Source organism: Ascidiella aspersa, chromosome 5, assembly GCF_963924565.1.
Source record: "Ascidiella aspersa chromosome 5, kaAscAspe10.2, whole genome shotgun sequence".
Lineage (NCBI taxonomy): Eukaryota > Metazoa > Chordata > Ascidiacea > Phlebobranchia > Ascidiidae > Ascidiella > Ascidiella aspersa.
The window spans coordinates 1,892,808-1,915,045 of NC_139451.1; the positions used below are offsets into that span (position 1 = coordinate 1,892,808).

General features: G+C 35.2%; 2 protein-coding genes across 2 annotated transcripts in view; one reads left to right on the forward strand and one right to left on the reverse strand.

The window, feature by feature from the left end:
* Positions 1-22,238, forward strand: part of LOC146141448 (uncharacterized) — a 190,140-nt gene that overhangs the window by 119,565 nt on the left and 48,337 nt on the right. The window lies entirely within an intron of this gene.
* Positions 6,638-9,918, reverse strand: LOC146141449 (uncharacterized). Its single transcript, XM_083390043.1, has 2 exons — positions 9,336-9,918; positions 6,638-6,693 (listed from the first exon to the last, which is right to left on the reverse strand). Exons 1-2 carry the CDS (start codon positions 9,916-9,918, stop codon positions 6,638-6,640), a joined length of 639 nt encoding a protein of 212 aa, XP_083246169.1.

The window sequence follows — 22,238 nt, forward strand, 5'->3', positions numbered from 1 at the left end:
AGTTTAACTTTGCCAAGTGCTCTTTGTTAAACTAATTGCTATTTGCAAAATAAACATTCTCTTTTGAAAGTTCAGGTCGCGTTTGTTGACATCTAAATCTAAAGCTTACGATATTGTTTTGGTGCACAAAATGGCAAAGAGAACTAAATCTAACGCTTTTAGTATATCTTAGCCTGTTTTGTAAAAACCAGATTGGCCCATTTGCGCCAAGTGTCTCAACGCACCCCCCAAAATGAAAATTTGTTGAATTATAAGAAACCAATTTTCGCTCTACACGCGAGACGCTTCCGTCTTTTTAATGTAAATACGTCACGTTTTGTAACTTTATGACGTAACTTGTGACGTCCCCTAATCTGGAGTTGGTCAAATTCAACCGTCGCAAATTTTTCCAGGATTTCTCGTTTCACAATATGGCAACCCTACTATTTAAATCTAAGCCGCTCTTCAATTTGTTGTTTCAGATTCAGAAGCTTGTTCTGAAAGATAACCGAATCGACGACGAAGGAGCTCTTGAGCTTTCTCGCGTCCTCCCAAACATCGAGCAGTTGGATCTGACTGGCTGCAACCTGATAAGTCAAGGTTTGAAACACATTTGCGAAGGAATTGGGAAAATAACTCACAAGGTAAAGTGCTTTATTGTCGACATTTTGTTGTTCAATGTAGGAATGTTCAAAGTAGAATCCCAAAGTATTCTAGAATAATAGATTTCGAATCCAGAATAGCGAATCAAGGGTTTTGAATCCTAGTGTATTTGTAATAAATTATTTACTTTCTATTTGTTTGGTGAAATATTCATAATATATATAGCCTTTAGCGACTCAGTCATAATCAGAAAACTTTTTGTAACATTTCGATGTAGTAATTGAAAAATTAAACGGCAAATGATTTACATTCTGAACAACTGCCATTTAAAGTTGTTTAAATTGTGATACACAACTACACGAACAAGAACATTAAACAACATAATTATACAAAACCTACGTCATAATAGACTCTGTGTGGTTTACAATATCTATTGTTTCGTCAAAGTAAGTAAAGTTCACTAGCACCAGGTGTCTGTTTTATACTGTTTGTTTATTTTAGCATGTTTGTAAAAGCATGATAAAAGTAATGCGTAAAAGTAAAAAAAGGTAAAACATAAGATTGCCCTGATCCAGTATATATTTTAAATTCTGCAAAATGCCAAAGCTTATGCTCGAGAGCGACTTTTACCAAATCAATCATTGGAATGATTTGTGGTTGGATTCACAAGTTGGTGCTAACTATGCCAAATTAACGGTTGCAGAGCAAACACTTCTTCCATTTCCGACTACATATTTAGTTGAATGAGGTTTTAGTGACATTTCGTTTTCTAACTGGTCGCAAATTTTAAAGTTCCAATGCTATTTAACCTGCCACGCGCATTCTAAGTTAAATGCGTTTACTGTGAAATTTTGGCAGTATTTTTTTGAGATTTTTTGGGGACGAATTAACATTGTTTAAGTTTTTAAGGGAGGAATATGATAAAAACTTTGAGAACCACTGATGTAAAGAATACGCGAAGTAATTGATCGCAACTACCCGAAATAAACAGCAACATTGGATTAGAATCTAAGGATCCGATATTCTACTTTGAACATCTCTAACGGCGACAAACTTTACTATTTTACTTAAAAACATGTTGAAAGCACGATTTGACCTTGACCTTGTGGCTCACATTAATCGACCTTTCAAAATGTAATCCGCTCGTCAATTTGTTGTTTCAGATTAAGTGGATGAATCTGACTAATAACCGCATCGGCGATGAAGGAGCTCTTGAGCTTTCTCGCGTCCTCACAAACATCGAAGGGTTGTATCTGTTGAACTGCAACCTGACAAGTCAAGGCTTGAAACACATTTGCAAAGGAATCAGGAAAATAACTCACAAAGTAAAGTCCTTTATTGTCGGCATTTTTTTGTTGAATGTTACCGCGATCAACTTTTACATTTGTACAGCACGTCGAAACGTCGATTAATTATATTATACTGCTGAATAAACAACACTTTGTTATATCTTATATTTTACTTTAAACATGTTAAAGCACGATTTGACATTGACCTTGTGGCTCACGTTAATCGACCTTTCAAAATCTAATCACGCTCGTCAATTTGTTGTTTCAGATCAAGATGCTGTTTCTGAGTAATAACGACTTTGGCGACGAAGGTGCTCTTCAGCTTTCTCGCGTCCTCCCAAACATCGAGGAGTTGGAGGTCATAAATTGTGGCATCACTAAGGAAGGCAAGGAGGTGATCAGATCGAAATTGAGAGAACTTGGACGTAACGTGAGTAAAAACAGTAAATAAAAAAAAAAAACCTACATCACTGACACGAGAAGCAACAGTGTTACGTCACAGTGAAAATAAGTTCAACTAACACCAACCACTAGGGGCGCCTAAAAAGAAATATATCCGGGGGGAACTGTACATTATTGCGCAAAAATTAAAACTATAAAGTTTGAAAAACGAAACGTACTTTGTTATAGCTGAAAAGGTTGCACACCCCTGCCTTAGTTTGACTTGTCATTCCCTGAAATCTTGCGTTGGAGTCTTAGACGCATAGTTTTGAATTCATTGAAAGAAGTGACGTAATCTGTGACGTTATGCTCACAATTATGGTCGTCACACAGTCACTCACACTTTGGAAAGGCTAAAAAGAAATTGGAAATAAATTCCATGTTAATTTGACTTCGTGGTGTGAAATAGGCGGTAAACAAACAAAAGTTTTAATTGCATTAAAACCTTTTACAACGTTTAATTTTCTTTCATCTTGTGTTTTGCAGAGAAACAGCGTTACTTTTAGCCTTTTAAATAGTTAAAAGACGGAAGAAACTATTTGGCTCTGTGATATTCATTTTACGCAACACGCTTCAGCCTTCCTGTTCATTTGGTCGCCAACAACCTTCCAATGCTCAACAGTGCTGTGGTTGTTTTGAAACTTAAACCAATGTACTTATCATCGCAATCCTCGTTTAAAAATCTAACTTACACTTAACTATTACTTGTCAACGCCAGGCGCCAATACAGGATTTTTTGTATGAGGGGGGGTCATGAATTTTTTTCAGATATGACGTCATAATGTTACATATAAACTTGAAGTCATAAACAAGTAACCTTAAGAGGGGGAGCAACAATAAAATACCGTAAACAGAATAAGGCAGCAGTCCGTAGAATAGTTATTGATTTTCTAATAAAAAAGTGAGACATTTTTTGGCATTTCAAATTTAGTGACGTAGTGCTGATTTATTCACGAAATTATAACGTAAACACGACGTCATAAAAGGGGGGGGGGTGGCTATGGGTGTGTCTAGATATAAATGTAGCAGCTGAAAGAATTGCGTGTCTTTCCTAAATTGTCAAAGTTATCTAAATAATGCCTTTTAATTCTTTCACCAAACGCATCTCGCTCAATAGACTGTCAGAGGTTAATTCCTAAACCACAATAGACCAATAGTTATTGACCTGTCATTGTAAATTACCGACTGAAGCCAGCCTCGCCATTTCCTCAATATCTTTCTTCACAGCTCCATGCCTGGCCTTTCTATGCTTGTGCCTATTGGCCTGGCAGTGATTCTCAACTTTCCGTTGAACGCTTAACACTTGTGTTGAAGTTTATGCTTGGATCAGCCCACATATGTTTGTAGCCACATGTATAACATCTTGGAAATTTACTCAATGGCGTTATCAATTGTGTTGTATGTGTGTAAAATGTAACGTCGATCGTAAATTATAGTCATTTCGTATTCTGTAATCTATTAACGTTCTGCCATATGAACTTTGTAAAAATGATTTGTGAAATAAATATGAATGGCCATTTGATAATCACTGAAAATGCTCAAATGTCTTTTCATGCATTTATGTTTTTTTGCTTATATGTTTATGTGCTTTTTTGTAAGAAATCTATGTCAAACGACATTTTAAAGACAAAAAAGATCTAATCATTTTTGTTATCAATGTAGATATTGCGTCATTTTTGCTGTTAATTTTTCCGAATTTACGTATTAATTATTATCTACTGTCCGCTTTTCAGGCGATGAAATATGTTCGGCCTAATTCACACGAATTTACAAAACACCAAATCAAAATTGACTTTTTATCAGATTTATAGAACTCCCAAAACTAAAGCATTGAGCCTTTAATTCTTTCACCAAACGCATCTCGCTCAATTGATTAGCAGAGGTTGATTCCTAAACCACGATAGACCGATAGTTTTTAACCTGTCGTTGTAAATTGCTATTTGACTAAAACCAGTCGCTCTTATATTAGCATCTGATCACGTCATCAGTATTTAATTTGTTTCCAGAGCCTATGGTGTAACTTAGGAAAGGTTAGTAAGAGCTTATTATATAATCGGTCCTCACAAAAACACAGAATGCATAAAACGCTAGCGATCCAATGAAATATGCACCAAATATCTTGTGAATTCTGTTGTATAAGAATCATAATTTAAATTCATCAGTTAAAGTTTAATTTGCAAACATTTACAGTTATGTTTTGAATGTTTTTTATTCCAGACATGTTTTTTTTGCTTAAATCCACTTTTTTAATTTTATTTGATAAAACTGTAGTTGTTCGGATTTGTGATGGTTTGAAATATATTGCTGTATTTATGCTCGTCTAAAATTAGAAAAAAAACAATCGTTTGTTAATGTTTAAAAGATTGTATTGCCGTGTTTTTGTATTTTTTTTATAAGATTGGCAGTAAGCAAGCTTGTTTGAAAAGCAATATCTTATTGTGTTGCTGTGTTTTCGCTCCTGTTATTTTCACCAATATAATGTTTTCATGTACTTTTTATGTTGTTTATTGTACATTTTAAGTTCTAGGCTTTAGTTGCCCTGCTCGACTAGATGTCTGTTCTGCAAAACAAAATTAAGCCGTAATAATATTTGTTTCATTTACGACCGGCAATATCTCCGAAATAAATATTAACGATAAGACTCTTGTTTACTATGTATACGTTGGCTCCAAAGTGCAAACAGTTATTGCAACTTTTAAACAATTAAGCAGAAAAAAATTATCATAAAAAATTTGTTTTATACATCCCGGGCACGACGTTGTGTCCCCCCAACAGTAGAGGGTCAGGTTGGTTCGATCCAAGCGTAGCTAGCAGAAAATCTCTTTTATGTGGGGTGAAAGTTTAAACATTTTGTTTAGCTTTTGCCATTGTATGAACTGCGTATCGAACACAAATAAATACGCTAGCAAACCGTTTTGAGCAGCAACTGACTGAGCGCAATACTCAAAAAACATTCAAAGAGCAAAAACTGACTAAAAAGTAGTAAAACTACATTAGTAGGAAGTTTGGAACGCAAAGGTTGAATAGCTTAGGAATAAATATTTTCCAGCACGATATGTGAGAAAAAATCCGAAATACCAGGATCTTATACCAGAAGTGCCTTAAACCCCGAATGCTACATTGAACACAAGGGAGTTTGATTTCTTGTTCCTGTCGACGGAGAGCAGTGGTTCTTAACATTTTCTACCGCGCCTACCTTATTTCCCTGTGATCATTCAATAAATAATTTTATCTTCTTGTTTTTATCTTGTTTTTATTGTAGCGTATTGCATGATACTTATTGTATTAATTACACATTTAAAGTCATATTAGGTAAATTCAAATGCGTTGTATTTAGGAATTTCTTGTATGGTTTTGGTCGTTGAAATTTTTCTACAATATTTCGCGCTGCTTTCAAAACATGTTGCTACCACAGTTCCCGGCCGCCAAAAAGGCTTCGGGTTATGACACATCTTTGTTACAGATAAAATTATTCGCTCGAGTGTTTTGATGACCACACGTGTTGTTTATAGAAATGCAGTTAATGTCTACAAATGCAGCCTGTCATAGTGTTTACTGTTGATATATGGTCTGAGCTCTTGTTGAAACCTTATACGGTATAAAAATAACTTTCTTGTATGACAGAAATGTGAGGAAAAATGACTTATAGCAACGCCCTTTGTCATGTGATATGATACGTTATAATTTAGAAATTGATAAATATGCCGCCTCTGTTGCTTATTTCTTTCTGCAGATTTCTAACAAAAATGGTGTGTGAATATTTCAGAAACAGGGAACCGCAGTTCGCCTGAAAGAGTTTCAGAATTAGATGGAACGGATCTTTAACAGAAAAGACCAACGCCGTTTAGAAGACAATCTTCACAGAACTTGATAACAGAAGAGACCAACGCCTTCCACCTTACCAACTGCTCAGGCCATGCGTGAGGGACAGCAAGTTCCTCCTCAACCAACGAAAGAACGAGATCGAGCAGCAGAACAAAGAAGAAGACCTTCACTCCATAAGCGTGGAGTCTATCGACACAGCCTTGACTCGTACAATTTGAACTTCCACCAGTTCCGCGACCTCCGTTGAGAATGAACATAATCCTTGATGTAGGACTTTCGAGAAAGCAATCAGTTTATGACCGTCTTGATGACAACCGTGACGTGTGCTCATTAGTTGTTGCATATACTATCAATGCTACTGGACACATCCAATTGAGATACGGGACTGTAGAAGCCACAGTGACACGAACTACTTTCGATCATTTCGCTACTCCGCCACCAACTGAATTTCATCACATTATGTAGACGATTTTGGAATTGCGGCAGAATATACTCTTCAGCTAACCAACATAGAAGGAGACGTCTTCAACATAGACCTGCATTTCTTCCTCCACATCTTGATGATGATGTAGACTATTGAGGCTCATTTAGCACTCCGCGTTTACGTGAGAGTTCCAGTGAGGTTCACAAACAATGCAACCACATCAATATCATACTAAAAGCGGTATTTTTGGATAACAGATTAATGAGACAGCATGAAAACACAAAAATAGACTTTTATTCGTTTATTTGATTAGAATTGGGTAAACTTTATTATAGGAGACCCTGACGCATTGGGCATACAAAAATTGTGCGCGATATGTTGGTTTTCATCTGATTTTGACAAACATGAGGGCATTGACTTACAGTTGTAAGGCTGCACAGAAAAGTAGCGCAAAAATAAAACATTGCAGAAAAGGTGCTTCAAAAGATGTGATGACACACAATGTTATGACCATAATGCAAACAAGATTACAATTTCACGCAAAAAGTCCGAGTTCCCCGGCGCTAAACAGTTGTGATATATGAATTGAGCGCAAAACATTTTCGCAGTTTTATTGTTAAAGTTGGCAAAAACGCATAGTGGAAGGTGGCATTGTACCCAAACCCTTTAACATATCATACTGTTCTGAATAAACACAGCCCTAATCTATAGTTAGTGGCAGATAAATCCAAAAACCGAGAAACTATTAAAAGATAGCAGTCCAAAAGTTCGCAAATCGCAAAATCATGAACCATTTTTCCTCGGTTACTTAGATACACATGTGTTATTTTGCAGTAAAGCATAGAACAACATACAGACAGAATTAACAACAAACGCAACATGGGACCAAATTAAATCGTTACAAAAGTTTAAAGATTGGCACCATCCAGGTTAAGAACCACTGACGTTTGGGGCTTGCCTGCTCACCACACAAACCATAACCAGCTACGACACGGGGTTAGTGAAATGTTGCTTTCTGCACTTTCACCTGAACTGCTTGTCTGGTTGCTTCGGCTCCATCAAAGCAATATATGAAGTATTTTCTATTATTCCATATTAGATTGGTTAAAAATTAGAGCTGTTTAGTTTTTTAGTTATCTAGCTTAGGTTAGTTTAGTTATCTTAGGTTAGGTTTGTAAAACTAGCCAAAACAATAACTTTAACTTAACTTTAAAGGTCTTCTTATTTTTTACACTCAGCTTTAAATTGCACTTTCTACCTGGGTTTGTAAATGCCAATTTCACTTTAATTTTAACTTTTATGATCAAACTGCCTAAGGCGCCTAAAAGTTAACTGTTACATTCCCTCATATTCTAAATTTGCGTTTTTGCAAACTTAACAAAATTTCAGAAGCCGGCCAAAGTTCTAAAAATCGTACCCCTGCAATAATTGTTTGAAAGTGGATGCAGGTGTTTCAATATACTTGGGTAAGGTGTCTCCCAAATGTATTGTTATTATAGCTACGATCAATAACAATGTTTGTTATTATAGCTACGATCAATAACAATGTTGTCAAGGTTTAATTTCTTGCGGTAGACTAAGAAAAAAATCGCAGGACATTTTTGTTATTACATTAAAATCCAATTCAATAACAACGTGACAATTATTCTTACACTAATGTTCACTTTGAACCCTTGAGGCCAACAAAGATTTTTTGTAAATTAAAACAGTTTAAAAGAGATTCATAAAAACAGTATAAATTTTACGAAAAAGGAAGATTAGCAAATGTTTTTGTTTCTTTTATCGCCCTTGTAGAAAGTTTCCGACTATTCTTTTGTGGCAATTCTACATTAAGTTACCTGCAAAATTGGTTGATATATACGTGTTTTAAAAAGGCATAGTTTACTTGCTAAAATATTTCACAGGTGTTTACTTTAAACATTTGTAATTTAATGAAAAACAGAATTACGAGTACCGTGAAGCACTTATAAAAAATCCTGAAAAAAACGTTAATATACTTTTGTACACTATGCACGGATCTGTAATGTAGCTTGATAATAAATTTCAAAGCCTAAAAGGTCGAGTAGATCGACATCATCTTGATTAAGACGTTTCGATACGAACTTGTATCATCATCAGTTAATGTGACATTAACCTCTACTCGACCTTTTTGGCTTTGCAATTTATTATTAACGGTAATATGTTTACCACAGTGCAGTTGTATTATAATTGAAAGTAAACCGAAATCAGGTAATTGATCCAACTCTAGTCCCTCCCACCAAACCCAACGTTTGCGCTCTACTTGGTCCCACGTGACATCATATTTTGAAACTAAAACAAAACCTATTTTCCTCTTACACCCAGGGTTACCATACCGTGTTATTTATAAAATTTGTGCTTATTTTTGGTTGTAGTGCCTTAGAAAATATTAATGTGCTTATTTCTCAGAAACGTGCTTATTTTCGAGTTGTGTGCTTCTTTCAATTTATTTTAGAATTTAATAAGCCTCACTAATGTTTTATTGGATAGTTTGTAATTTTCCTTTCTTTTGCCGATGATCAAGGTAATAAAGTTTGACAAAAACTATTATTTCTGACTCGCAATCGTAAATTCTAACAGTTATGACTAGGCCTTACAATTATCTGGCCCTCTATGAAAAAGTTTTCGTGAATCGTGGCGGAAGGCGTCACGTGTCTCATTTAAAGTTAACATTTTCACCAAATTAAACAAATGAGTGCATTTTTTCTTGTGTTTTTTGCTATTAAGTTGCAAATGTCGAAATTCTACACTCAAACTTGAAGCGAGACGCTCGCGTAGTGGCTTCAGTCTTGATCGAGGCGTTTGACGTTGTAGTTTGCAAATTGAAAGTTGTGAGGTATTTTCTCGGGCTGCTAGAAATAAGGCATCAGCTTGCTGCGCTAAATCGCGGTTAGTTTCAAAATCTTTCCCTGCTAAGCCCGTACGCACCTCCGCAGGCATGTGCCTCAAAAACAATTCTCGAAAAAGAAAACACGGTGTGTGGTCACCTAGCAATGCCAGCATCTCGTCCATTAATGCCGATGGAATTCTATCGCCTAGAGGAGCCATATCAAGCAAGGCGCTGGCTCTTTGCGAACACGTGAGACTGAAAGTCGTAAGCAGCCGGTGTTTGATTGACTGGTACTTGTTCACGTCCGGTGGCTGATCAAGAAGGTCTAACAAACGAGTTGCAGTGTGCTGGTCCAACGCCGAAACAACATAGTAATACTTGGTTAGATCGTCTTTAACGCCTTTAATTGCAAACTGTGCCTCAGCTTGTCGAAACCAAACTCGTGCTTGAGCAGTCCAAAACGTGGGTAGTTTTATTGCCACTGCGTTTTGCGTCTCTTCACTTGCCATGCTTGTTTCAGAAAAGTCGTTTCTGAAATTCCGGGGTCACCATTGAAGCGAGACGCTTTCTGTGTTGCTTCGAGTTCGTGTTCAGCGAAAAAAGGGTAGACGATTACACATTGCAATGCAGAGGAAGAGAACGAAAGGAAAATAGCAATATGTCCGGTTCGGTGCAGTATTACTGTGTGCGTCGGTAAACATAGAGCGCCGCTACAAACTATTAATATTTTATCTACATTTTCGCTAAAAGTGCGATTGCTGAATTGTTAAAGTCAATACAAGGACTGTGTAAACATTTCGGCTAATTAGCGGCACAACTTACGGAGATATTGCCGGTCGTAAATATAACAAATAATATTACGTTTTAATTTTGTTTTGTAGAACAGACATTTGGTCGAGCAGAGCAACTAAAGCCTAGAACTTGAAATGTCTATTAGTCAACATAAAAAGTACATGAAAGTATTATATTGGTGAAAATAACAGGAGCAGAAACACGGCAACACAATAAGATATTGGTTTTCAAACGAGCTTGTTTACAGCCAATAATAACAAAAAAAATACAAAAAACAAATATACGGCAATCCAATCTTTCAATGATTAAAAACGATTGTTTTTTTTTTTTAAGTTTAGATGAGCAAAAAGTGACATAAACAAAAATACAGCGATACATTTCAAAATGTCAGAAATAACCAAAGTTTTAAAAACTGGAATATGACAAAAACATTCAAAACATAACAAAAACTTAAACTGATTTAAATTATAATTCTTATACAATCTCTAGGTTTTTCATGCATTCTGTGTTTTTTTGTGAGGAAATATTATTATATAATGAGATTTTACAACGACAGGTCAATAACTATCGGTCTATTGTGGTGTAGGAATCAACCTCTGACAGTCAATGGAGCGAGATGCTTTAAAGTTACATAACTCTGATAATTTTAATTTGATGTAACTTTGTACATTCGTGAATTAGGCCGAACATAATAAACACATCTTTAACTACTGATTTCAGAAAATTATCAAGACCTCTTATTAAAGTCGCAAGTTCCTAATTCGGATATTTAATAACCTAGCAATGAAGGTTTGTATTAAAGACCAGAACACTAAAACCAATGTACAGATTTATTAGATGCAAGGGTTGAAAACTACCACACCACAAACAATTGTGTGGACGCAATTACTGACAAACAATCAAATGAGAGAGCATATAACACCTAAAGTCTTACTCGCTAAATGCACCAGGCCCAGCCCAAGCGTCTACTAAAATCTATACACTGTTCGAAAACTTTTTCTCACGGGCACTTAGGCGTTGCAGGGGACCCACGGCCGCTGGTTTAGAAAGTTAAACCCAGCTATCAAAGCGGTTTACGGGCGATCATAATGGGTGTGAAATTTGCAGATTGTTTAGAGATAGAAAATAACATGTCCGGAGTCCAATTAAACACGCGAACAGCACACGAGAGAGCACGAAAACATTACGTCATTGTATATGTCCCGAAATGCGAAAACTTAATTCCTAACCCTATAAAATATAAGCAAGAAAACACAGATGCATGAAAGACATTTGAGCATTTTTCAGTTTTATCAAATAGCCATTCATACTTAATTTACAAATAATTTAATATACTTCATATGGCAGACCTACACCCCTGTACACAGTACAACCTCGAGTCCAGACTAAACACTGACCTCTTAACTACAACCTCGAGTCCAAACTGAACACTGACCTCTTAACTACAACCTCGAGTCCAAACTGAACACTGACCTCTTAACTACAACCTCGAGTCCAGGCTAAACACTGACCTCTTAACTACAACCTCGAGTCCAAACTGAACACTGACCTCTTAACTACAACCTCGAGTCCAGGCTAAACACTGACCTATTAACTACAACCTCGAGTCCAAACTGAACACTGACCTCTTAACTACAACCTCGAGTCCAGGCTAAACACTGACTTCTTAACTACAACCTCGAGTCCAAACTGAACACTGACCTCTTAACTACAACCTCGAGTCCAAACTGAACACTGACCTCTTAACTACAACCTCGAGTCCAAACTGAACACTGACCTCTTAACTACAACCTCGAGTCCAAACTGAACACTGACCTCTAAACTACAACCGATTTTCGTCAAATAAAAACAAACAAATTAAAAATGTTTGTTTGAACTATTTGCTTAATTGCGTGGATTCATAAAGTTAGTTGATTTCTTTAGCACCAGCTACCGGTCACTTTATATTTACATATAAAATACGTTTTTTTTTAATGTGTATCACCTGGTTAAACAAAAACATTCGCATAAGTTTTTAAAATATACGAAGTAAATTTAAAATATACGAAACAAAAAACAGGTTTTCCAATCATACTGCACTTGTGTTACTCTTATGAAACCATAAAAGGGCGTAACATTAAACTATTTGTTTTATTAGTTTTTACCTAATCTATACAGCTTTCAAATGGTTTTGACTTTTTATTAATTTTATTAGTACTTTGCTATGTATGTATTTTACTTGGGAACTATCGATGCCAGAATAGGCGTCTTAAAATGTCTGATCCTGGTTTTACTCTGCTTTTTAAACTTTAAGTTTTATTGTTTACAAGGATTTTGGCGACTGAAACTGGTTATTTCAACGTTTCAGCAAACTCGAAAAAGCCAGGAGCTTAGTTTTGCTTTAAATGGCGACACAAAATAAATTAGATTGCATTATTTATTACTTTAAAAAAAAAAAAGCAAAAGAAAACCGAATTACAAAAGTAAATTATAATGCGGTTGACGACCGAAATTGCAGCATTAAAAGTTCTTTAAGTAAGTTTTATAAAAGGCCATTTTACCTCAAACACTCATTCTCGCTGCCAGTCGTGCAGGGATGGCGCTAGAGAGCAGCAGCACTTGGCTGGGTTAAGCAGACTTCAACGAGCTGCCAAACATTTACCCACTAAACCACACAAAGCAAGCATATGCCAACGCTATCACCTAGTGGAGGAGTGATTCCTGAACTTTTTGACATGCGCAGATTTTGTTGTTTTACTGCATGGATGACTTTTAGAATTGTTATTTTTCTGCTTAAACGGGTTCGAACGAGCCGACTCAGCCAAAATTCTTTCAGCAGACTTAAACGATCAATAAACTCTGTTGGCGCAAGTTTTATCAGCACTGTCGGATTTTTCTTGACTCGCCACTATTAATCGTGCAGGGATGGCGCTATGTAGCTGGCTTAAGCAGCAGTAAGTTTGAGTTTAACTAAACGAAAAAGAAAAAAAAAAATAGTGACACTGGTTTTGCAATACCACGACATAGCCTGTTGCTCGTGGCCCCCTAATTACAGACTCGAGCTGACAAGCAATTACCAACTAAACAATAAAACTCGATTATCAAACAAACACCTCCAAGCATCGCGCAAAGAACAAGCTTGGCTCGGTATTTTTGCTGAAACGTTTTTGTTCCAGTCTTCTTTGCCATCTATTTGTTCAAACAAAAGCATTTTGTGTTCGCAGTAGGACTTGAATATGGTTGCTGTATTTGATAACGCATAACCCCGGACAAAATGATTTTCAGGGTTGCCAGATAACAAAAATAAAAAAAGCCAAACTTACCTAAAAAAAAGCCGAAAAAAGTAAAATCTACTAAAAACTCTCGCCTGTGTTTTTCCTAAAATAAATAAAACAAATAAAACAATGCAATAGATGGTCAAGCTGATGCGGGAAATTTCTCTTGTTGCGTTTTTTGGCAATTTTTCTCTTCTGAAGTTAGTTTAGCTCTTCATAACACTCTTAAAATTTTTAAATAAAACAAAAAAAAGCCCAAAATAGCCAACTCCGCTATTTTTTGAAAAAATAAAAACCAAAGAGTTTAAAAAAAGCCTAAATTTTCAAATTTGGTTTTAATATATCCTAATTGGCAACCTGATAATTTTGATTTAGGGGCACAAAATATTCAGGAGGAGATGACGTCATAATCTTTAGTTTCAAGAAACGTCACGCCTAAACAAAAAACATTGAGATGGTGTAAAAAAACTTTAATGCAAAAGTTTTAATTTAGTTTTAGAAATAATTTTTACGGATTTTTGCTCTAGTTCAGTGCATCGCAAGCTGTTTTAGAGAAAAACCCACGAATTTTGATTAAACATGCGGCGCTGAGAATTTGACGCTTCACATTCTTTAATCTAGAAATTAACACTTGAAGACATTACGACGTAAGATCCTTAATAAGCTGACACCAAAAAGGTGATAATTTATTGACTAACACTTGTGGCCACTCGCTCAATGTAAAATGTATCACCAAGGAAATAACTGAACACAATAAAACTTAAATGTCATACAAGTGTTTGAAAAAATGCCCACCCATGAAGCTTTAGGTTAAACCAGGGATCAACAAACCACAGCCCGCTGGATTAAATAATCCGGCCAGCGACAGATTTCCTTGACGAAGATAAAGTAAAGTTACACCGTGGCGCAAAAAATAAATTTTGATGATTTTTACACTGTACCGGTGCGACAATGTGTTAAGGCCCACTGGAGTTTTTATACTTCTATATCTCCGCAATTTTGCTTGAGTGACGTTTCCAAAAAAGTTGCTTGAGTGACGTTTCAGGTATGGCCGAGGTCATTAGTTCGAATATCTCCGCAGGCAATTTTTACTTGCCTTGCTTGCACGGACAACCTTGCAAGACCAACGAAAACGTTTAGACATTCTCAATAAATAACATTAAGCGGTAATGTTCTGCGACCTATTTCCTTAAAATGGATAAAGTACAGTTGAAATTTTGTCGGATGCAATTGAAATCTAAATTTTAGTGAAATTTTAAACAAACGACAATTTATTTAGGCTACTTGACAATAACCTTGCTTACTAAAAAAATCTCGTTTAGTTCAAAATTCATCATCACCCTAAATTTAACCGCTAGCGCTATTGCGAGAGCGAGAATCTGTTTTTGCTATTTACCAATGAACCAAAAAAAAATTAAAAAAATAAAAAATTTACAAATGAACCTTGATTAAAATCTATGTTGCATACTTCATTTCCCCGTTTGTCCTGCTGACTCAACTAATCCCAATGCAGTCGATCTTGCTACTTAGTTTAATGCGGCTGCTGGAAAACTCAACTATAGACACAATAACATGAACGTCATACTGCTGCGCTGTTGCATTCATTAGACACGTAAAAAATCAAGCCACTTTGTTTGAGCTATGAGCCTTTGCACTAGAGATGTCAACCGCGCAGCGTTTGCGGTCGCTTGTGCGGTTTAGTCAAGTAACTTCACAGCGGCGCGTAAATAAATCTAAACGTTTTGCCGTCAAAGTTTTCTTTTCAGCTAATTGAATTGAAATAGCAAGCAGTTTACACATGGATGTTTTATGCCTGAAAAGCAAGCTGTTACCCATACTTTTATGTATGAACTAGCTTTCTAGGTGTTTGTGCTACGCCAAAGTATTCCAGAAGTCTACTTCGCGGCCTGTCGGCTGCCAAGCGCTACAATACGTCTAGACCAGCGCCCACTAAAGTTCGTTCGCCTGTGCAGATATTTGTTATTTAACAACAATGCTTAACCCCACTAAACCCAAACGCCAACTCCCAAATAGCGCCCACTAAAGTTCGTTCGGCTGTGCTGATGCATCGCCATGTATACAATGTGCACTTGCGATATGTGCACCTAACAGTTGATATTCGAAAGTCCACTACCGCAAAATATGTACCTTAGCACCTTAGAGCACAGTAGTATATTTTGGAAAAGGCTATTTGCCCGGCAACCGGTAACCGAACTTCGAAGTAAGGTAACCGACCCATTTGTCATATATGTAACAATTAGCCGGTCCCGGAAGTTCGGTAAACGGCCATAGCGTTAGTTTGAGGAAGTACCTCCTTGTAATAAGCCTTACCTTACAGCGTTGAAAGAATTAGTAAATCAACGCGCAATATTTGAGTTAGGGTGTCGGTTAGTGTTTGGGTGAGGGTGGGTGAAGTATAATCGTATTTATTATTTAATAATAGTGCTTAACCTACCCTAACCCAAACGCTAATCCGCACCCTAACCCAAATAATCTGCATTGTGGTAGGATTCTAGACCACCTGCAAGTTCGAACGCACATTCCGTGCGCATTGCACCCTCAGTAGGCCTACACATAAATTGCACATTTTGCCGGTGCACATTTGGTAAACATAAATCGCACATTTGGTGAACATAAACCTCAACTCATTTAAGTGTAGCGTTAACTAAATTAACCTTTTCAACCATAGAGTCAGGTGAACAGGTCGGGGATGTTCCGCACAAAATTTTAAACAGTAAGTCCCTTTATTTGCAGACTCTAAATTTGAACGTTGAGAGTTTCGATGTTTTAAACTAAGTTCACAAGTTGATGTGCGAGTAGATCTGTTGTTGTTGTTGTTTATTTTATGAATTAGTTCAAATAAAAAAAGGTTTAAGCAAAAATAGTTACAAGTTATCAATAAGGTGTGTATGCAACAATAACTCAAAATGTTAGCTGTTAGCGTTTTAGTTCCGCATTTGCCATTTCGTACTTCGTTAAACAGTGGCCATAATGATGCATTACGTATTTCCGCATTAACGTGTTTATGGCTTATACAAAGGAAGGTGGGAGCCTTTAGTTCCTTTAGCGTCTCGTTTAGTCATTATTAAACTGTCCAACTAGAACAACAGTTGCGGTAAACAGGTTAGACATTAGATACAGGTTCAGCTAAATGGTGGAATAACATTGAAAATATTTTAACACTGACTATATCTGCGGAAAAACTAGTAAAACAGCATTGTTTGCATACTAAATAAGGCGTCAGTGATGTAATGTTAATTTGTTTACCAACAGCGGGGTTTGGAAATTTTTGAAATTTACTGCGTACCGCTAGAGTTTAGTAAACATATTTGCCTACATTGTGAACATTGTGTAACGTTAATACGTGTTGTTTCGAATCAGATCGTTGTTAATTAGACTAAGTCCCAGTATGCCGCAAACTATTTACTCTTGTAAGGGTAATATTATGGCGCCGTCTTCTCTTTGCAACATCTTTAACAGCGGTGTCTAGAGTTTTTTTTAAATACTAAACATATTTGTCTACATTGTGTACATTGAGTAACGTTAATACGTGTTGTTTCGAATCAGCTCGTTGTTAAATTAGACTATGTCGCAGTGAAACAATTAGTATGGTTGCCGCAAACTGTTTACCCTTCTTAGGCGACGTAAGGCAAACGGTTGTCCTAAAGGCATTATGAAATGTGGGCACATTCTGAAAAAAGTGCGCACATTCTTTGTTGATTTTCGCGTTCACATGTTTGCGCATATTGTGCAAAACAACGCCACGGGTAATGGTATGTAGGTGCGTATAGGAGTCCGCACCCCTGGTCAACTCTAATTGGGGGACAAAAAACAAAAGTGTGACGTCATCGATTTAGTTCTTAACAGCTATCTACTCCTATCTAGCGGCAGACAAACTTCAATACAGAATGCTTTCATATCACTTGCTATATTCAGCTCGCAAAGCGACAAAGCGGCTGCTAGTATCCTGCTGCGCTTCATTGTCCCGCGCGTGCAACGTTCATTGTGCGAAGGGGCTGCGTTATTAAAACTGGAACCGTGCGACTTGCCTTTTAAAAAGAGGCTTCTCGTAGTAAAAAAAACTTAGTGCCCTTAAAACACGACGTATTTTTTTTTTTTTTTTAATTTAAATGCGAAATCTGGAGGTAGTGTACACCTCTCTGTTAATACCTCTTAGGCTGTTATGCATGTTGGTCCAACCAACATATCAACACCAGGCCTAAAAATTTAAATTGTCTAAGTGGTTTGCAGCAAGCAAAATGCTAAAGTTGAATGCATTTTTAGCGACGACGTTACAACGCTACGTCATAACATGGGGTCATACAAAAATAAATCCTAAAAACACTGCGTTTATTTGGTTTAAATTGGGTAAATTTTCGATTGAAAAGGTGGCGCATTAGGCACATAAATGAGTTTTGCATATTGTAACAGATTTAAAGTCTGTTTCAACAGTTATTGCTCGGACCAAGCCCTTTCCGAGTAAAAGTTGGCAAAAGTATAGCAAACAATACGCGTTAAATAACTTTAAGAGAATTGTTATATTTGCTTTTTAAACATTTTAGCTGGCAAAAAATTAATAACATGAGTAGTCTTTATGTTGCGCGAAGTGTGCCGTGACCCCAGGTGTGCGGAAGTGTATTCCGGTGTACTCAGGTTACATCCGGTGAACAAAAGTAAAATTGAAATTTTTTCAAAAGTGTTCAAAAGTGTCCAAAAGTGTCCTGAGGAGCAAAAAAGTGTCTTTGGGTGAAAAAAACGTTTTTATAAGTTTCCGGAAGTGAAGGTTGAAGTGTCAAAAAGTGACAAAAAGTGTGATACGGTAAGGTAAGGCAGTTCTATACGTTGCAGTGTTTCTGTTAGGCCCAAAAGATTTTTCGAAAAATTTTCAGAAGAGTCAGAAAGCTACTTTTGCGCGAGGTGTGCCAATTTCAAAAAGTGACCTTTGCACGAAGCGTGCCAAAAATATCGTCGATTGGTAAAGTCGAACTATACATTGGTTGTCTTGTTTGTTGTGGCAGATTTGGGCTCGTTCACAGAGAAGAGAGCAGAGAGGAAACAGTGTTTCCCTATTAAGACTGGTTTCCTAATTATAGCCAGTATTGGTTTACTATTGACGTAAAGAGCAATGAGATGGTATTTTATATTTAGTTCATTAAAACTTAGTTGTTTGGTAATTTAACTTGAATATGATGGATTTTATTATTGGCACACAAAAAAACTTACATTGTCCAATTCATTTTGTTTATTTCTAAATATTTGTATTTCAAATATACCATTGACTATATAGTTTTGCTTGACGTTCACAGAGCGTTAAGTTGACAGGAAACGCTGTTTCCCTATCAAGACTGGTATCCTAATTATAGCTTATAGTGGGTTACTATTGACAGCGTTGAGTTGTTGATTTTTCAGGTATATTAAAATCTATGTTATTCGTAAACCTTTCTTGAATTTGATGTATTTTATAAATGACACACAAAAACCACACATTTTCATTGCTAATTTTAGTTTTTCTTAAATTAAATCCTAAGTTGTTTGAAAACCTATTTTGTATTTGATGTATTTTATCTACGACACACAAAAACGCACACATTTTTAATCTGTTTTGTTTATTTCCAATTTTTTTATCTTAAATTTAGCAACCGTATTTACACGAAAAAAAAACAAAACAAAATTAATGACTACAAACTTACAATTTATTTACATTCCTGTCAGATTATTATTGCTATAATATAAAACAGTTATTTCTTGATACTTCTTTTTTGATTTTTGGTGGAGTCTTTTATGTCTGTCCACATCGATTGCAATAACTTGACAAGTTCATTAAATTGTCGCCTTACATTGGAATTTACTAATCCGTCTGCTAACTTCGTAGAACTTTATGCAAAATATATTGTTAGATATAACGTTATTTTTTGACTTTGTATTTTATGCTAAGCATTCACAGAGTGGCAAGTCTATAAATGGGTAAAATTTTGTGAAATATGACGTTATAGATCGAGTTATAGCGAATTTTTTTTCAGATAAATCCAAGTTGTTTGAAAATCTTACTTTAGGTGCAGAAATATTTTCTATGAATTTTTTTAGAGGTGTCGAAAAGCAGATTTTGTGCGAGGTGTGTTTTAATATTAGTGCCTGACCCGCAATTGATAGCTTTGCTAGAGTATTCTGTTGTGCCAATTTCAAGAAACTTTCCTTTGCGCGAAGCGTGCCAAAACAATCGCCGATTCGTAAAGTCAAATTTTATATTGGTTCATAATGTATATTGGAATAGATTAATAGTGCTCGTTGTTCACAGAGTGGCGATCAGAAAGGAAAGAGTGTTTCCCTATCAAGACTGGTTTCCTACTTATAGCTTGTATGGATTTTCTATTGACGAATAGAGCTTTGAGTTGCTAATTTTACTTTTCAGATATATTAAAACCTTAGTTGATTGGAAACTTGAATTTGATGGATTTTATTATTGACACACAAAAAGTTTGGGCATGCCCGAGATGCACAAATACGTGAAATAATTAAACATGACTTTTATTTTCGTAATGCGTTGTTGAAAATGGCGTTTGATTTGTGCCGCTGTTTTCCACTGCATGTCCGGGTTCTGTTTTATTCAATAACTCTCCTTCACTGAAAAAGCATATTTATAAATTTCACTTTATCATATTTCGTCAATCTGTTGTGCTAGATTTATAGGGAAAGTACCATAGGGCGGCAATATACGTTTACATATTCGATTATTCGTGGTAATATCATCACTGTGATTTTTTGGCTTAATCTGAGTGTTTTTTTCGGGACAAGTTTGTATTACGGCCGAAAGGAATTACAATCAAAACTATTTTTATATGTTTGAACTATTGTTAGTAAAGACTATTGTTAGTGAACATTTTTAAATAACTTGGGTTCTATAAGATGTATCGATTACTACAGACAAACTGTTTTTTTCTGGTGTCACTGAGTGGTTATCGCGTCAGCAATACGCAAAATGTTCTACCTATTGGAAAATGGTAGCCTAACCCTTAGTTTAAAATTGCTGACAGACGTAAATCACTTTTTTTTGGTTAAATCACTTTGAGTATGAGGGTGTATTTAGTTCTCGGATTTATCACACAAATATTTACACATGTGTCTAATTTTCAGACTCAATGTTTACCTATTGGAAAATAATAACCCTTAGTTTGAAATTTTTAACAGCTTTAAATTACTTTTTGTGGCAATCACTTTGTGTATGTATAATAGGTCTTAAGTTCTTGTTTTATGACACAAATCTTTACATATGTGTCTAATTAAAAAAAAACGTTTTAATGTAAGTGGGTTGATTCAATCTAAAATTATAAGAGAAATCATGTTAAACTTGAATAAAATATTTTACTTTATAATTTCGAAAAGCACTACCACAAACATTGCACGACAATAAAAAATGTTTGTTAAACAAAGTTAACTTCTGGTAATTGACGTTAGAAAAAACACTTATGAAAAAAACTAAGCAGTTTTGTAAATGTAAGCGATTTAAACAAATGTATATTTAACTATAGTTATGAAATTAACGAACAAATACAGTAACATTACATCCTCAACTTGGAAAATTTATAGTTCAAATTTAATGTGTAATTTAAATAAATGGACATCTGCGAGTATGTCATTAGAAATATGTTTTTTTTATCCCAAAACAACTCTGTCGGTAATGAACAAACAAAGTGATCTGCTAATATTATTAGTATTTTCTGAAAAAAACGATTGAAAATTTTTTTGGTGAAAAGTTGGCAACTATTAAAACGACCTTTGTATAACGTTTGAATAAAAAAAGGTAATATTTTATTATTGCAAATAATAATGTCAATATAGATAAACTAACATTGCTATTGTATTGAGTAAAAAAAAAAAAAAAAAAATTATTCAAATAGAAAATCGTTATATAGAAACATAATAACATATTCGTTAGTGTTCAACGCTAAAAAATTTTAGAAAAATTTAAACACGAATATTTAATAAAAAAAAAAGAACACAATATTAGGAGTTTATTGAAAACAAATGGGAAACTTTAAATAAAAAAAATTATATTAACTTGCAAAGGATATTTTTTGTGAAAAAAATGCTAGAATTCGTAGTAAGTCAAAGCAAAAAGTTTACATTGAAATTGTTCTAGTAAGTATGGTTTCTTGTGTTAAACTAGGTTAAAAGCTATACACGGTATTAATCAAACGATTTTACAACAGGTTTTCCTAATACAGTTTTAAAGAAGCCACCACAGTTGTGTGATGCACTACTAAATTTATCTTCCGTTTAGTACCACTATTTTCATTTTAATTTTTTTTTCAGGACGATTTTTATTTAAAATGTTTTTCTAGCGAAACCTAAACAGCTTTGTTCTGCGAAAATAAATACTTTGTATCGTTTGGTAGAAATATTTCAATGCTGTTATTTCTTTAATACATGCCAACACAAACATAACAGATTTCTAGAGCAGAACTTTATTAACGTCTTTCATTTTTTTACTGAAAACGAACACAACTTTATTCTAACTTTATTCTCACCTATTTTCCATAATAACTGATAAAGATAAAAAAAAATATTTCGGAACAAAATGTTATTGTTCCATTAAGCATTTTACGAATTTTTTTAAAATATTTATTTCAAATAATATTTGTTGTTAAACACAAAAAGTTTAAATAGGTATACTTAATCTTCTTTATTCAGTTGTTTTAAACAAAATGCTGAATTAAACAACAAATGAATAGGAAAATACCAAAGTATAGACATGCAAATTTAGATTGTGTGTAGGAAAGCAAACT

Coding starts and splice junctions, on each gene's coding strand:
- LOC146141449 (XM_083390043.1), bottom strand. CDS start 9,918: ATGGCAAGTGAAGAGACGCAAAACGCAGTGGCAATAAAACTACCCACG. Junction 6,694..9,335: donor ACGCGAGCGTCTCGCTTCAA/GTTTGAGTGTAG, acceptor ATCATCATCAAG/ATGTGGAGGAAGAAATGCAG.